Genomic DNA, 18,251 nt, shown 5'->3' with positions numbered 1-18,251 from the left:
GTTGGCTCGAGTGTGTTTTATCCCCCATTCAGTGATAGACCCAAATGCTGACGTGGTGATGGCGTTGGATTGCTGCATGTCTGTACCCATGATTATGGCAGTCCACTTACAGTTGTCATGACGTTTCACTTAAAACCACAATATCAGCCTACAATGTTTGTTTTTTTTATTATTTATTCTATTTTGATCTTAAGAAACATTTTATTTTATAACTAAATTGTGCTGGTCTATGAAACATAGAGAAGTTACCATTTAATGAACACACAGCAGGTGTAAGACATTACATGCAGCACATGATCATCTAAAATATAGCAAAGCATGTATTTAGGAAAGAGTTACAGCTAACAGATTATCAGTTAACTAGATATTTCCACTGTGTGTCATACATTTAAATTATTATATATAGTTAATAATAATTTCTCTGCTGAAGTGGGAACAGCACAAACCCTGGTGGTTTTATCCACATTGATATGGACACTAATGAATATCATTGTGTGATCCATCTCTGCAGCAGTGAGATTGAAAAGTAATGAGATGTTTCAGAAATTAGACAGTTATTCTACAGATAAGATGCATGTTAAGATTTTGAGGGGTAATAATAGAAATAATGTCTCTTGTCTCAGTCGGGTTGTAATCTAAGCTCTAAAAATGTTCCATATTTTGTCTCTCCGGTTCTGAAACGGACTTCTGGGAACCTAAAACCTTAAGCTGCATGACTTATCTTTGTCCCCCCTCATCCCCAACTCTCATTCCCACTGCACCACCCATGTCCATTTCTCCACTTAGCCCCATCCTCTGTCTCCAGTTCAGCAGTTCCTAAGAGTGGACTCTACTTCTATCATCATCTTTTTAAAGAAACCTTAAATGAAGAAAGTGCGAAGAAAGTAGTTCATGTACCATTCACAGGATGTAGCCAAACTACAGTCCTTAACCACCTTTCAGTACATAAAATAGTTACAATCAGCTGCTGTTTGTCTTCCAACGAGCTTTCTAGTGACAGAGATCCTTGATCCTTTAATTAATATTAATTATTTTATTTCTCACATTTGAACGTGTGTTGAACATATCTGGCATAGACACATCTTGCACATCTATTCGATACATATGTCAAAATCCGTTAATATCTAATAATTCAACCTGCAGCAGTCCAGTTACAGTTAGTATTAGTTTTATATCAGCTGTACAGTTACAATAGTGTTAGTAATAGCAGCATAGTAACTGTCAGTGAAACCTTAAATGTATTTAAAGTACAGAGGATAAATTATGATATAAAATGTCCTTTAAAAACAATCCGATTGTTAAAATGACCTCTGTGCTCTCGTTTGAATTGTTGAACATGTAGAAGAGACCACGCGGTGTTTAAAGGGTTAAACCTGGAACCATCGCGACACGTGAAACAAGTCACGTGACTCGCAGCGACATCGCTCGTCATCTCTTCCGCATTTGTCCGTCGCGCTGCGCTGAGTTTAGCCATGTTTCCCTCAGTTTAACTCGTCTGTCAGTTCGTGTAACGACAGGCTTTCTCGTGTGACAGTCGGACAGACTGCTTTGCTACATGTTGCCCTTTCGGAAAGCCGAACAGTGTCACTTTCCATTCAGAAATAAGCCGAAGACGCTAGCTAGCCTGCCACAGCTAACGTTAGCTAACAGCCGCTTAGCCTTGAGGAGAGTAACGTCGCTGTGAAGCAGCCAACCAGGCATAAAGGTGAGGGGGAGGCTGCTGGACACCTGTCTGTGATCCTGCTGTTCAACCAGCAGGCTGTAACTTCCATGCTGCTTGAACAACACGTATGGACGACAGGGTGTAAGGTAATAGATTAGCCTATTGGTCAACGAGCTCTTTGTTTACAGCCACATGCTATTTTAAAATAACTCCACTGTCACCTATTAAGTGAGACTTGCATCAGCTTGTGGTATTGCACTGTCATTATTATATTATTCCTTTTTACATTTGGTCGTTTTACTGGTGAGGGCTCCGAGCCACCCTAAGGTGCATCTATGTATTGAAGTCCTGTTTTGAGTCCTGTTAAGTGTTTTCTACGTTTTTAATATTTGTTTTTTCCAAATATCAGCTGAAGTCTGATAGTTGAACATCATTTGTAGTCTTTGAACAAGGTTTTTGTGTGTTCTCCAGGTGTAGTGGTGTCACATACTGAGGCATCCTGTATGCATATGTCTTCCTGCAAAGTGACGCGTTTAGTTTTCTGTGGTTTGAGGCTTAAATCACTATCATCTCTTGAGGAGGTGGTGTCTGGAGCATACTCCTCCAGAATATGTGCTAAATATCCTAATAAATGAACATTTACCTAATTTACAACTTACTACGACACTCTTGGTCCTTCTCAGTCTGGGTATGGACTCATTTTCATCCTGTGTAAAGAAAAATGTACAATTATTTTGCCACTACTGATTAAATCTTTGCACCAATTATAGTCACGTGATGTTGGTTCAAATATGAAACACTGGCCCATGTATGGACTTGAACATGCGGCGCAGTGGACATGTAAATATATTAATTGGAGATGAAAAAATGGTTAAATCTCAAAATAAATAAGAAAACAGATACTGATATAGCCCCAGTAAAAGTTTTTTAGTGGGTTATGCTGCAAAACACTACAAAATCAAAACTGAAATAAACATCACTATAATTCTTACTAACACAAACATGCTTACTGGTGATATTTCACACTCTCTTATGGGGCTCTTATGGGGACTTCATCTCTGGTTCTTTGACTACTTCACACAAATACTGGATTAAACCAGTATAAAAGTCCATTATAGGGACATCGTAAATGTCCAAGAGACTGAGCTTCTAATGTGTTGATCCAGTGATCCATGATGGTTGGGTTTCAAGGTCCATTACATCAAAGTTTATGGCTATTCTGACTGACAATAGATTACATCTAAATATATGCCAAATCCATTTATTAACCTACTTAGAAACTATGAAACATACAGTATCGGTATTGAATCAAGCATGGGACACTGCTGCAGGCTTCACATCCTCGTTACTTCAAAATATCTGCAAAGATGTCAAAATCAAACATTTCAACAAAATTATACTTTGATAAGGACCTCACTCATTTATTCATTCATCAGCATTTCTCGGTTGCCAAATGGTGTTGGTAAATCAACATTGCAGCAGTGGTCTGCTGAAGAAGAAAAGTATATGGAACAGAAGCTCAGTTAAACCTAAACCTTGTGTGTAGACAGTAAAAAGCTGGTGATAGAAAGAAATCCACATCCTGTAGATTTCCATGTTTCGGTCTGCATTAAAGTGTTCTATTAACCATTGTGTCCAGACTCCCACAAGCCCCCACACTAAGTGGGGAGTGATTTAATGTATTAATTTATACAATTTGGATGACTAATATGCATTGCTTGATGTAGTGAGATCATTTGCTCAAGTCAAAGCAGCTTTAGCACAGTGAAGAAATAATCTGTTACAAGTAAAATAAATAAAGCAAAAGAACAAAAGAATTAGCTCAAAAAAATACTTGAAATAAAATAATACCAAATACAAAAATAAAAGTTCTCAATGGATGCTCATCTCACATCTATGAATACCGTGTAATTAGACTATAATAGTTGACACATTACTGTGTTTTTCACTTTAAACTTGCAGAGGGTATTGATGCAGCTTGTTTCTCACTTTTCTTAGTGTAGCGTCTATGACTTGTGACTGACTGGCCTGTTCAGAGGATGTATCCACCTTCCAGAAAGGACTTCATCTCTCTAACACTCAGTGATCCACACAGTCACACCTACAACAACGGCAAGCACCGGAGACAGTCCTGTTGGAGGGTAAGTGTTGCACACACCCTGTGACTGATGCATAGTAATGAGCTTGTATTTGACCAAATGGCACCAGACAACTATCACAAGTCGCTGTACTTCACTCTGTAAGCCCATACACAACACTGCTAAACCACAGAGCTAAGGTTTTACGTAGAACTGGATGACAGTTACAATGCTGTTTCACACTGTACCTGGAGATAATCTTGTAATGCAATATACTGAAGAACCTCAGTAATTAGGTAGAGAAACGCATAATTACTATGAAAATGTTATTCATACTCAAAGCCTTTTGCAATCACTACATCTCTGCAGAAAAGATTTAGCTGCATTGTCACGTTTCCTCTGACTTCACTGAGATGAATTATCACTGCCTTTATGAAAAGCATCTGTTTTTGTGACAAATGCATTGCTGGGTTTCAGTCTTTCTTTCTTACGCCTTTTGTTGTGGAGTGCTCTGAACTAGCAAACTCTACAGATAAAAGCTTCCCTTGAGCACACGGTGCGTCTTATCACTACAGTAAGATAAAACACATTCCAACTCATCCCAGCATCTCGACTATATCGCTGTGCAAATGCTCTTTAATCTTGTTTTCCACACTTTGGAGTTTCTTACACTTTCCCTCCTTCTTCCTCGCTATGCTGGTTTTGTTGCTCCGGTTTTACGGGTATATTATGTTACACTTTACACCTTGCTTGAGGATTTGAAAATAACAGTGCTGCTTTGTTCACAGGTTTCCTCTTTCATCCTGGTTCAAACTGGTCTTACACTCTTACTCGTAATGAGATCACAGCTACTGGCTGTTTACTGATTAATACTGTGTAACAAAGTTTAATTAGTTCAGCAGCCTTTAAGGTACTTCACGTGCATGGATTAGAGGTTTTATTTTTCTCCCCATATTTGTTTGGTTTGTATGTTCACAGCTTTAACCCACATCAGCCATGTTGTCACTGTCCTGCATTGGATGTTCATACAGGCAAAATAGTTGTTGGGGACCAGTAGCTGAGACATGATGAATAAATGCCTGAAAACTGAGGAGTTGTGGTCATTGACCTACAAAATGCTATTTTCCTCAACAGATCTGTTGTATTTTAAATAGAGGTGGATCTTACTTCCATCAACTGTCTGCCTTAGTTTGGAACTAAGTGATCTGTAAACTTTGATTTGGGAAGTATATCAACACTCATTTCTTCTATAAATCCAGTTTTATATCAGAGACGTCTACCCGGCTCAGCACTCTCCTGTACCTGTTGGTCGTCAAGTTTATGGTTCCTGAGAAAAGCATTCTCTGCAAATCATGTCCTTTGGAGAGGCTTGTTGGCTCAGTGTTTGTTTCACACAGAGGTAAAAAGGCTTCACTAGCTGCTTTTACCTCTGTTCACATCGGTTTCCTTCAACACTTGCATGAATGCGTGCAAATACTTTACATGTGAGGTGAAAGCGTGGAATTAGCATATAATTACCATTATATGGAATTAGCATATGGCATACTGTATGATTGTGTGTAACAAGTAGCCTGCTGAGTGAGCTCAGTGCAGTAAATGATCTCTTCCTCATTGCTGTTTTTTTTTTTTGTTGTTGTTGAGGAAGAAATCATGTTGACACAGTATACCACAAATGCCCGGATCATGAGTCTTGTGATAATTCAGAAAATGGAATATGTGCACTAGTGGGATGTACAAAGTGTTCTCATGCTATAGCAAATGAAAGCGTCCCCTGAGAGAAAGTCTGTTGTGTTCTCTATCACAGCACAGACGATGGCTCAATAGTTTCATGGTATTGCACATGTGTTAATTAGAGCAGGTAACAGAGGGGTGCCAGCCTGTGTGTTGGCCTTCTCTCCTGAGACGACCCAGGCTGAATCTTCACGGCTCAGATGAGCTGGTTGGATTTGTTCATTTGTGAGCTGTCACTGGGCTTCAACGCATCAGGTGGAGAGAGATGTTGAGTTTACACAGGGTAGGCCATCTGGCTTTCTCATTTTTCACCCTGCTGTTTCTATAGAAGCCCAAACATTACAGCAAGAGATTTTGAGAAGGGCAGAATGTGATGACAGACGTTTTTTGATTTTAATTACACACGTTTCTGTGTAGTTAGTTCTGTTTGTTGCTTGCAGAAATGGAAGCAGCTGTCTCGGCTCCAGCGAAGCCTCATCCTGTTCCTGCTGGCTCTGCTGCTTATATTTGGACTGCTCTCCTACCCCAGCATCACAGAGCAGTGGAGAGGTAAACAGTGCCCACACAAAACTAGGCTCGCTCACACACAAGCAAAGTCTGTCGTTAATTCTAATTGTGTTGTTGCAAGACTAGGTGAAGTTGATGAGAGAGATTACCACTTTGTTGTGTTTGGTGGCAATGGTTGCACTGAGTGAGTGAAAGTAATAAGTGAATCTAAAATGTAACATGAGATGCTTTGATTTGTCTGCATGCTTTTATTTTTGTGTGCTTCTACATGTGCTATATATGATTTGGCTCAACCTGAATACACCCGTATTTCTCTCTGAGTCTTCCATCCACACTGAGCCATGGTTTTTCACAGCAACAAACTAAGCTTTCCAGAAATCCCCATCCAGAGTAGACAATACGAAAACTGCTTCTACTTTAATTCAGACTGGAAAAATACAACTTTTGTATGGAAAAGTATGGACATTATGTCTGCTCGGTCTATGGTAGGAAAGGTAAACTATTTCATTAGACCAGTTTAGAACCATTATAAAACAATTCCTTGAGTTGATATAGTGCGGCCATCATTTTAAGTTGTTTTCTTGTGTGTGTGTGTGTGTGTGTGTGTGTGTGTGTGTGTGTGTGTGTGTGTGTGTGTGTGTGTGTGTGTGTGTGTGTGTGTGTGTGTGTGTGTGTGTGTGTGTGTGTGTGTGTAGGGTTGTCTGACAGGGAGGACTGGCTGGCACTAAATGACAGGGAGTTGAAGGCCACTCCTCCAGGAGTGAAGCCTGTACTGGATCCAGGCACAGGTAAAGTTCCAGCTCCAGTTCCTGGCCCAGCTGTAGGGCCAGATGCAGGAGCAGGTCCTGTGTTGGAGCCCAGAGGACCAAACATCCCCATTTTGGCTAAACCTCCCAATAAGGTTAGAGTTGTATTTGTATTTCTGGAATATGATTCAAAATAGTAGAGTTGGTAAAGATTGATTATAGTACCTAAGTATTTACCCTCTGTTGAAGTTTTCACATTTTGCTTTTGGTTGAGAACCCAGTGGATTGTACAGTCATGTACAGTCTCTCCAACTTGAAAAGTTGTTGTTGGGGACACCGTGCTGTAGATTTACATTATTACATTACACATTTACATATTCAAGTGGGGTTGTTGGGTTTTCTATATCATTCTATAAACTGTTATATTGTGTAAGGTCTAAACACTGTAAAGTGCCTTTAGTTTACTTTTGTTGTGATTTAGGTCTATTCAGAAAGTATTCAGAAGTATGTGACCCTTTTAGAATTTCATGGTTTTCTGCATTAAAATGTGATCTGATCTTTATCTAAGTCAAGAGTATTAACAAATATGATGTGCTTAAAAGAATAACATGAAAAAATGATTTTATGTCTTTATTGAGAACAAGCAGAAAACCACATAGTGCTAGTGGAAACAAAATTTGAACCTTTGGAAGAATGACCACAAAAAAGCTAACTGGAATCAGATGTTAGCATACCTGGAGTCTTGTTAAGAAAATTAGTTTAGAGGTGTGGACCAGAGCTACTTTGACTGACAAAAACCACTCAAACTTTTTGAGGTTTAATCTTTCAGAGGATCAATGATCAAGAACTGTTGATTTACATAAATCTGGAAAGGGTTAAAATAGGAGATTTGTACAGAGTGAAAGGGACCTTAAGAAAACAAAATTGACAGCTGCCTAGGGTCTGCTGTTTTGTTTTTATTTGTTTTTCTGATGAAGAAAAAGTTTGAAGAACCCATTAATCATTTCCATTACAATAATTATTTTTAGCTGTGACAATATCAGCATTCACTGTGCATTCACTGCACACTGGTGGTTAGGGAGGTTTTTTTGCTGACCCTTAAACCCTTACCCTTAAAATAAACATGGTTCAATGTAAAATAAAAAAATAAAAAGTGAAAACTTCCAAAGAGGGTAAATATTTTACTAGGAAATGTAATTCACATCTTACCACACTGTTTAAATAACCCTACTTGCAAGAATCTACACTGTCCCGCTAGTTAAATGTTAATTATAGTGTTCTGTAATCGTCTTACAGATGTTAGAATTATAATCAGACACATTGAAGCATTTTACATTAGTAAACATGCCAAGCTTGTAAATTTCGTATCTGGATCCTGGTTTTACAAAGCTGTTGTGCTAAAGTGGTGGATGCTTACTGCAGCTAATTGGTAAAAGTGATGGAAGATTAAGTGATGAGTTAGTGCCTTCATGTTATTTCATGTTCATGTCCTGTTTCCAGCTCTAGCCTTTTGTCTATCCACAGAAAAAGACATTTCTAAACAAGAGGGGCCCTCCAAACCTACAGAAAGTTGTTGGAAATGTTTCAGACATAGGCGGTAGAGAAAAGCAAGAGCACGAGGTGGTTCAAGATGAAGGAGAGGATGAGGACCAAGAAAAGAAGATTGTCAGGTGATCTGTTCATTTGCTATTTTTCTCCTGTGAATAACTATACAAAAGGTTTTGCGACACATAAAAATAACTTTTCTGTCTTAAGAAAAGTAGATTTTAAAACATCAAATTGTTCAGAAATACAGGCATTGTTAATATTGCAAAGGACTATAGCAGCTAGAACCAGCAGTTTTGTTTTTTTTTAACGAACAGAGACCTATCATCAGCAAACATTAGTACTGTGTTCCAATAGCATGTTGTGTTTGCTAATCCAAGTGTAATCATTTAAAAGCATAACCGATCATGAGAAAACCCTTTTGCAACCATGGTAACAAATGTATGAAGACATGGATGGAAGCATTTATCTTTATATGAAAAACGTTTGACTGGTAGTATAGAATACTATAGCTGACTCGGTAACGTGTCATTGCTCTGAAGGCAGACTCTGATGTTGTGGATGCTCCCAGACCATCTACCAACTTGCATTATATGTATGTCAGAGAAGCAGATATAAATAATTCAGGTGTAAAATGGGTTTCTGCTGTTGTCATGTAGCTGGAGAGGAGCAATGATCGAAGCTGACCAAGCCACTGAGCCTCCACCTTCAGCCAATGAGAAAGAAGCTGCAGTGCCCCCAGCACCAGCTAATGCGGCTGACACTGTCCCACTGGAAGGTCAGTACTGAACTTACATTTAGGGAATTTAGCTGGAATGACTAACTTAACACCAAAATGTCCATCAAAAGTTCCAAGAGCCAAAAAGATGCGTCTCCAAATGCTTTTGTCCAAACCAACAATGCAAAGAAAGAGCGAGCAATAGTGTAAACCAGAGAAACAATTACACTGCATTTTTTTGTTTTTCAAGCCTGTATACCTCAGATTCTTTCAGAAGAAAAGAAAAGATCAACATTTTCATCCTTTCTGTACCCACTGATGAAGTTTTTGTATTGCTACTGAAAAATTTTTTTTTTTTTTTTAACGTAGCCTTTGCCAGCTCTACTAGTGTATGCTGTTTAAAGTCCAGCTTCTTTTTTTAACTTAAAGTTTGAACATTCCTGCTGCACTCAAAGCTGCAGCATCGACACATGGCATAGAATATTCCCTCGTCTGGCCATAATCAGAAAATGAGACTTGCACTGTTGTGAGAGCTTCCTAGGGGAAACTGACTTAAACTTAAACTTTCTTATTCCTTTGTGGACTTTCGTTTGTACTGTAGTTTCAACTGGCACTGTGGACAGACTGGAGGCAGTACGTGATGCCTTCAGACATGCCTGGAAAGGCTACAAGGACTTCGCCTGGGGTCACGACGAGCTCAAGCCCATTTCCAAGTCTTTTGGCGAGTGGTTTGGACTGGGATTGACACTCATTGATTCTCTGGACACTATGTGGATAATGGGCCTAAAAGAAGGTAGAGTGCTGTTTGCTACTTATTCTCTCTCTCTTATAGTGGGGTTTCATATTGCAACGTTTCAGTACTATTATCATATACAGTAACACAGGTGTGTTTTTGCTATCATTTACACCACACGGAGCAAATGTGTATCTGCATTCATTCACATACATTATTTTCCATTTGTTACCTAATGTAACGTAACATCTCTGAGAGTTTGCTTGGAGGACACACCCAGTCTATGCATGTCAGAAACACTGTTTAAAACTCCAGACAGGGTTTTGGCTGTGAACTGAGCTGTGAACATGAAAAGCAGTTTGGGTTGTGGAGTAGACGTCTGTAGCACCATAAAGGATAGTGGCTCTACCACCAGCACAACACATCCAGACATCAATCCAATGCATTAGAGTAAAAAGAGGAACTAGGTTTTGACAAAGAAGTATACGTGGAATAAAAAAGACAGTAACTCTGCTCTGCTTCCCCACTTTTGATCTTCTTTCTTTTACTGTTGATTGAGAGCCTAAATCAGTCGCTGCCTCTGGAGTTTATTAGACCACTTGATCATGCCACTTGACATCTTTTAATCCACCTTGTGAAAATAAAGCCATCAAATGTACTTTTTTCTCTTTCTCCTTTCTCCCCTTGTACTCCGCACAGAGTTTACAGAAGCAAGGAACTGGGTGGAGAAAGAGCTGTCCTTCAACAAAAATGTTGATGTAAATCTTTTTGAGACAACCATTCGTGTCCTTGGGGGCCTGCTGAGTGCCTATCACCTAACAGGAGACCAACTATTCCTCGAGAAGGCAGTGAGTCATCTTATAACAGGCATTCTACTGTCCCTTTTGTGCAGTTGTTGTAGAGCATTTTGCTGCAGTCTAGCATTATTAGTTTTTTGTATAATCAAATACAAAGAAACTAGAAACAATCCCACGCAGCTTATTTGTAAACTACATTGCAAAATGTATGCATTTCCAATGTGCCTCATCTGCTAAACTTCAGTCACAGCCTGCTGTATTCACATTTGTTGTTGTGTTGCATTTTTAAATTACATTCCATCATGCTTCACTTCAAAAGGCTCTCTGTTCTTCTCCCCACTTAAAGAAAGATCTTGGGTCCAGGTTGATGCCTGCCTTCAAAACTCCCTCAAAGATCCCATTTTCAGATGTCAACATTGGGAAGGGCACAGCCCATCCGCCTCGGTGGACGTCAGACAGCACACTGGCCGAGGTCACAAGCATTCAGCTGGAGTTCAGAGAACTGAGCCGCCTCACTCAGGAGCCCCAGTACCAGGTTTGGATAACACACGGAGCATCCATGCTAGTAAAACGGGCTGTAGTGTGTGTGTGTGTGTGTGTGTGTCAAATCATTTTGACTTGTCATCACTTTCAATTCTCTGAGATGTAGTGAAAAAAGATGGAGGCAGATGGAGAGTTCACATGGAGGGTTGCAGCTCTGTTAAAATCGCACATTAAATACACTTTGTGAGCACTTGTGTGATTGAAGTGACAAGCGGGAACTAGGACTTGCTTTAAATCCATCATGCTGTCAGTTTTTGAGTGATTCCAGGAATGAGTGCTTGCATCTAAAGGTTTTCAACCACAGCCTGACATTTATTTGAATAATATCTGTCATAACCTGAGCCAGCCCTCTGAGACATAGCCTCTAATGAGCCCAATTCCATTAAAGTGTGAAATTGTTAATAATTTTCCAATGATAAATAGCTTAAAACAGTTTTTTTCAAACCTATTGGCCCACACACAAGCAGTAAGTGAAGTGAGGCTGCTAGGTTCAATATCTCATGTCTAGGAATTAATGTCACTTCTCATGTTTTTTAACCTTTCAAGGAGGTTGTGAATGAGGTAATGAAGCTGGTCCACTCATTGCCAGGCAAACAAGACGGCCTGGTGCCCATGTTCATCAACACCAACAGTGGTCAGTTCACCCACAAAGGAGTCTTCACGCTCGGTGCCAGGGCAGACAGCTACTACGAATACCTGCTCAAACAGTGGATCCAGGGAGGCAAGACAGAAGACAAGTAATTCCAGCTTTATATTTATGCAGAACATTGGTTTGTTGGCTGGAACAAATCAAATTGAGTCAAATTGACTTAACATTAATGCAGTCTCCACACACTGACTAATACCTCTAATATAACACTGACTATTGTTTGCAACACAAACATCCCCATGTGTATCTGTGTGTTGTTTCCAGCCTGTTGGAGGACTACCTTCAGGCTGTGGAGGGAGTGAAAAAACACCTTGTGAGACAGACGGGACCTCGTAGATTGACCTTCGTTGGAGAATTGTCCCACAACCGCTTCAACCCTAAGATGGTAGAGATTCTCATCATAAGTCAGTGTGTGAAGTACCGAGGGGGTCAGCGAGTCACTGAGCCCTTAATTAACCTAGTAGCTGCTGTCAATGCAGATTTTATGGCTCTTATACAGCTGGGCCACTGTACCATGCACAGCCCTGGAATCCCTGATTGTCCTATTTCGCACACTGCTGAAAGTCGATAAACTCACATCCACAGATGAAGACTGCCTCATTGAATCAATCAGCCTTTGTGCTTTTGTTGAATCAGTAGCTGTACAGACCCACGTGCTCTCAGTCTTTCTCTCTATCAAGCAGTTCAATCGATTCCAGGTCTCATCATTTAATCTCATCATTTCTCTTTTCATTCGTGATTTCTGTTGCTCCTCATGCTGCAGGATCACCTGGTGTGCTTCCTGCCAGGAACCCTGGCACTAGGGGTCCACAATGGCCTCCCGGGGGACCACATGGAACTGGCGACACAGCTGATGGAGACTTGTTATCACATGTACACACAGATGGAGACTGGGCTGAGCCCAGAGATTGTACACTTCAACCTTCAGGCCAGTGATGGGCGTGACGTTGTTGTCAAGGTGAGATTGCATTTAGTTATTTTCTTTTTATTTTTCATCATATATTTAATTTATTCATAAACTGACTGTGTTCGGACGGGTATACCAGGTCAGATGCAGACATTTTTGTAAATTCAAATATACTTACTGACTTTGTTTAGTAGTGTTGTGTTGATGCTTTCTGTTAAATCCACATTCGCTATTTGAAAGAAGCTGAAGGGAGCAAAGGAACCCACTGCTGCTTTCCGAACTGAATGAGCCTGCTGAACAAAAATTTAATCAGCTGGTGTCATGGGAGTTGTGACAATAACCTTCCTCAGTTAAACTCCAGGTTTATCGGAGCTTCCAGTATTTCGGCCCTCATCTCCACTGCCGCTTTCATTAACCTGAAATAACATTTGAAACATTTAGGAGCTCATTTGTGTTGTAGGATTGAAAACTAAGGAAACAAATGTCAGGTTAAAAGGCTTCATGAATGTTTCCCAGTAAGTCATAGTGAACTAACCACTGCTGCAAAAATTGAACTCTTGTAAAACACCTCTGTTTTTCCTGTGATTGCATCCTTGACTGTTGGGTTTTGGGTAAACAGAAAGATCTGAGTTCAGGGCTGATTGCAGACGCTTTAATTCAGCCTTGAGGCCTCTTTAGTTGTTACTGTGGCCTGTTTAGTCAACAACTGATGACTTTTATGAACGGGCTTTTCATATTGATTTATTGTATTTTTTCTTGGTTGTATTTTTATTTTCTTGATTGTTTTACTGCTTCCATAAACTCTGCTGATAAAAGGAACGTTGATAGTTAGTGGAGTCACATCTGGCTGCAGGCGCCTTTGTTTTTCCTGATTGTTCATGCTTAGAATCATAACTAATCTCACAAGAATGTTCACAACAATTTAACTTCTTCCTTTTTTGCACATTTCACTCAAAGTGTGGTGCAAGAAACACAGAAATGTGTGTTCTGCTGCTGCCCGACTGTGTGCTGTGCTGAATTTAGAATTTTTCTGCTCTAAACTTGTATTTAATCTGAACTCACTCCCAGCTGCTTTCTTGATAAGGCGTCTTGAAGAGTTTTTCATTTCTGTGGGTGTGCCAGGTTGAATAAAGGTCAAACTGGAAAAACTGATCCTTATCTGACCACTTATATGAATTCTAATATTTTATTTATTTTTTGCTCTTCTATCTCCTCAAGCCCGCGGACAGACACAACCTGCTCAGACCAGAGACGGTCGAAAGTCTCTTCTATATGTACAGATTCACCAAGGACACCAAGTACAGAGACTGGGGATGGGAAATACTGCAGAGCTTCAACAAGTACACTAAGGTACAGGCTTAATTTTATCACAGCCTTTTAATTTTCCAGACAGCTAAATGGCAGTATTAAAAAATATCAGTCATCTCTTTTACTGCATGGCTTTTACTATAGCACAGGATTGGTGTTTATTTTGTTCAATATTGAGTCTGTGGACTAGTTACCTGCTTCAGAGCAGGTTTGATTGAATAGTTTTGGAAACACACATAACAACAAGGGTGTAAGCTAAGTGATCCTTTATTGGACAAAAGTCCCAAACATCCACACACGTTACCCAGTGTGTGATATAGGAAACTGTGATTGGATGGGGCTGATGGGGATAATTTCACACAGTGGAGTCAGGCAGTGGCTTTTCAACAGTAGAGAAATAGAATTGGTATATAGCATATTGCTAAAGCTTAAAAATAATGTGGTTGCTACCTTTGTTTTCACCTATAAGCATAAAACCTTCACGTTTCACGTTCAAATTGTTCCAGCTGTCTAAAAGTACAAGCGTACGACTCTTTTCTTCTTTATTTTATGCCCCACTTCGAGGTCTGAGTATTTTTAGTCCTGAGTTAACTTTGAGGGTGCCAACAGCACAATCAAATGTAAAATCACTGCAAACCAGGCCGACACATCAGTCTAAAGCACAGTTATGTTTGCCAGTCTATCTTGCTCTTGAGTTTGCTTGAAAAGTGTAAAAGTGTGTTGAGTGTATAAAAACCCTGGCAGCGTGCAGAGAGCTTAACTTGCATCATGAGGATTTTCTGCCTCAAACCTTCTGCAGGTCTCCGGTGGGGGCTACACGTCCATTAACAATGTGTGTGACCCTGTTAACCCTGGGCCCCGAGACAAGATGGAGAGTTTTTTCCTCGGTGAGACACTCAAGTACTTGTATCTTCTCTTCTCTGATGACATGGAGCTGCTCAGTCTGGAGAAGTACGTCTTCAACACAGAGGCCCATCCTCTCCCAATATGGCCCCCTCCACCCAAGTGATGCTACTGTACTGTAAGAGACATCTGTAAAGACCAGGCCCTCAGAGTCCTGTCTGAGTCAAAGACTGTTACTGCTGCTCAGTCAGGCGTATCTCTAAGCAACCGTCCAGAGTGGACTGCTGTGTAGCAGCAGATCTGTGCTGTCCACTTGTGCTTTGATATGTTTCCTTGTGGAGGGGTTTATTTAGGATCTCTTTTCTTTTTCCTTTATTTTTCCTAAGGAAAATGTTTGTGATAGAGCTGGTCTCTAAAAACTTAAAAAAATAAAAATCAGTTTTAAATAGCTGGCACAGGAAACAAGGGAGAAGAACGTAGGTGTGCTTGTGTCACATACAGTAGTGTATGTGGTAACACCACTCATGTTTCTGCTGTGTGGGGTAAAAAAGCTCCAGTTCAACATGGTCCAACTGTGAAGGAGTCAGCCAGTTTGAATCATCCGCTGATGTTTAAAGGTGCAGTATCCGGGGATGGACATGTCTACCAAATTACCCTAGTGGAGAAATCACATCATTTGTCTTTATTTTGGCCACATCCACTGCATTCGCTCATGTATGAAAGTGAAGTGATTCTTCTTAATCCCTCGGGTAAGAAGAACCCAGTTTAGGGGAAGTGGACCGTTACAGTGCAGTGTTCCTAAAACCTGCAAGTCTTACATTAAGTAAGGAGTTTAAATGAAGTATTAGGAAGCTTATGGCTACACCTAAAAAAAACCAATCATTTAAAACCTTGCTGATAATCTACTGCGTCGGGGCCTCTCTCACTCGGTGCTCTGTTCATTCCCATTGGATGTTTTCTTCCCATTTTCTGGCAAAAGTAGAACTTGAAAGATGGGAGGTCAAAGAACTGTGAAGCCTCGGAAAGCGTTGCACTTGACATTGATTACTTATCGCGCCCCGCTTTTGCACGTGCAGCAATGATTCTTTAGATGTAGACTGATAAGTTGGGTGCGGTACGACTGACTGCTCATCAACACCTCTTTGTGTTTTAGGGGCACATGTGGTTGTGTGCGCTGATCTTTAGAGTTAGTGTGACAGTGACGGAGAGTAGTCATGGCTTAGGTTGGGATCTAAAAGTCTGAATGTGAAGCAGGGCGTTCAATGGGGGTCCAACAAATCAGTGAGTCCTGAGTGATTTCAGTCAAGCCTGCACACATGACGACACCTGGTTGTATTGATGAATGTACATAATTTCCTTTTAATTTAGCATTTTGGTCACAGACCTACTCTCACTTTCCCTGGTTTGTGTCTGTTTGATTCTATTCACACTTGTTTTCATCATGTAGTCTCAGATTTGCAGTTAAAATAGGTTAGTAAAGTAAGTAGTTGAAAATAAACCAACTCGGTACACGTGTCAGGAAAAATAGACACACATCCTCTTTTCACAGATGACCTGCTTTAAACGTCAAGTTTGATGTATTGTTTTTTTCACACTTAAAGGAGTTTGAGACCGTTCACAGTGCACAGCTCCCTGTCTAATGCGTAGTGGGTGCGCTTGTTTTCCACACAGCAACACTGACAAATCAGTTGGGATGCTGTACTGTAGGTGCTGATGATGATCTGTTATTCTACCATCAGCTTCAATCTTTCACAAAGGAAACGAATGTTTCTGTTTAGCCGTTAAAGTAGAGACTGCTTCTTAATGAGCTTCATCCAACAGAGAGCCATAAACTGTACTAACCCACATCACTGTCTGTGCACTACATTTGCCAATGCTCTGCTGTGCCTATTGAGATATTGTGCTATGATGGGTGGTGGATGTTTTGTTTCTGTTTTTTTGTTTTTTGTTAGTGCTGCTGTATCAGTGATGTTCATTTGTGAAGTGCTATGAGTGATTTATGGATTGTATTTTTACTCTGGATGTTTGAATGACACAATAATATATATATATATATATTCTGTATAAATTGTTTCTAACTTGTTTACTGAATCAAGCCTGTGTGTCTGCTGATTTCTGAGCTGTTTCTGGTCCTCATGTTCTTTGCCATCATGTAAAAAGGTCTCATTCAGAGTTTACACATCCTTTTCAGTGAAATTCTTCATAAATAATATCGTGTTTATTTATAACCCCAAAAACTCCAATTGGCATGTGTCATATATTGAGGCCATGCAAAGTTAGAAATCTACGAGTGGTGTTGTGTTGTATTGTGTGTCGAGAGACGGCTACAAACGCAAAACACAGAAACCATCAGCAGAGCCTCTGCTCCACTGAAAATGAAAATACAGTGACAATTGGGTTCATCACAGTGTTAAAATACTCCTCTCTCTTTTGTATAATTGCTCCTCATATATTTGGAAGGAATCAGCCTTTGTGTCACATTTTTCTGATCACTAAGAGACTGATGGTAACAGAAGAGATGAAAGACCAGAAATGACTCATTTGGCTCCACAGTGAGCTTCCACAGAACCTATTTAAATTCATTCTGCTCTGTCTTTCTATAATTGTTTTTCACAGCTGATTCCTTCACCTAAAAGAATCATTTAAAGAAAATTGGGCAGCCCGGTCGTTCGTTTTGATGAAATTGTTAGAACAGTGAGACTGATTCTGCAGAGGAAGCTGACAGTAACACGACAGCTCTGTTGTGAAATAGATGCCGGCTATATTGAACATCAGTGTTGTTCGTTGTTTCTTGGCTGCTTCATTGTCTGCGACTGTGTCCAGGACCAAAGATATGAATCAATAATGTTTTCTAGTTGAATCGATTGACTGAGCCATGCTAGAAGAAAAACTTCATCTTGATACAGCAGCCACTTCTCTTAATGATGGCAGAACTAGTATCTTGGGCCATAAGTCAATAACTCATCTACATATTTTGGAGACGTGCAAAGCAATTATTTTAATTTTGGTAATTTTTCATTTTCAACTTTTAAAACAAACTGGGATGCCATTATTATTTTACTATTTACTTTTCATGGTGCATTGCTAGGAAACTTTGTCTTACAGCGTCTGCCATCCATCAAATCCACACTGAGCTTATGACTCCTATAACTCAGCTCTTTGTTGCTCAAGTTGTGCTTGATTGCAGTGCTCACTGAGCACAACTACATTTTTAAATAAAGCTTTTCAATAAATGCTCTGGACGTTTTGTTAGTTTAGTATTTTTAGAAGATGGTATGCATCCAACAAGCCATGTCAGGGGCCCTGGCTGCTTGCCTCAGCCTTTCATGGCTTTCTCTAAGAGCTCTCTTCGTAGGTTGGTCACGGCACGTGCTGTCTGACACACACTCCTGTTGTACTCGCTTGTGAACCTGTTCAACAGTCCAGCTGTGTGTGGACATCAGGAGAAGTCTTTGGATGGTAGAATAATTGGTAAGATGGCGC

General features: G+C 40.1%; 1 protein-coding gene across 4 annotated transcripts; it reads left to right on the top strand.

Annotated features, from left to right (window-relative positions):
- Positions 1 to 1,428: 1,428 nt before the first annotated feature.
- man1b1a (mannosidase, alpha, class 1B, member 1a) lies at positions 1,429 to 16,277 on the top strand. 4 transcript variants are annotated; one of them, XM_026339689.1, is made up of 14 exons: positions 1,429 to 1,705; positions 3,667 to 3,804; positions 5,913 to 6,021; positions 6,675 to 6,880; positions 8,250 to 8,395; positions 8,930 to 9,048; positions 9,590 to 9,781; positions 10,421 to 10,569; positions 10,865 to 11,053; positions 11,608 to 11,798; positions 11,975 to 12,095; positions 12,474 to 12,668; positions 13,836 to 13,967; positions 14,725 to 16,277. In XM_026339689.1, the coding sequence occupies exons 2-14, from the start codon at positions 3,703 to 3,705 to the stop codon at positions 14,932 to 14,934; spliced, it is 2,061 nt and encodes a 686-aa protein (XP_026195474.1). In that variant the 5' UTR covers positions 1,429 to 1,705; positions 3,667 to 3,702; the 3' UTR covers positions 14,935 to 16,277. The 4 variants fall into 4 exon arrangements, with proteins under 4 accessions (XP_026195474.1, XP_026195472.1, XP_026195473.1 ...); XM_026339687.1 differs by having other exon boundaries at positions 3,662 to 3,804; XM_026339688.1 differs by having other exon boundaries at positions 1,429 to 1,809.
- The last annotated feature ends 1,974 nt before the right edge of the window (positions 16,278 to 18,251 follow it).

Source organism: Anabas testudineus, chromosome 22 (genome assembly GCF_900324465.2).
Source record: "Anabas testudineus chromosome 22, fAnaTes1.2, whole genome shotgun sequence".
Lineage (NCBI taxonomy): Eukaryota > Metazoa > Chordata > Actinopteri > Anabantiformes > Anabantidae > Anabas > Anabas testudineus.
This window is presented reverse-complemented; position numbering and strand designations above follow the sequence as displayed.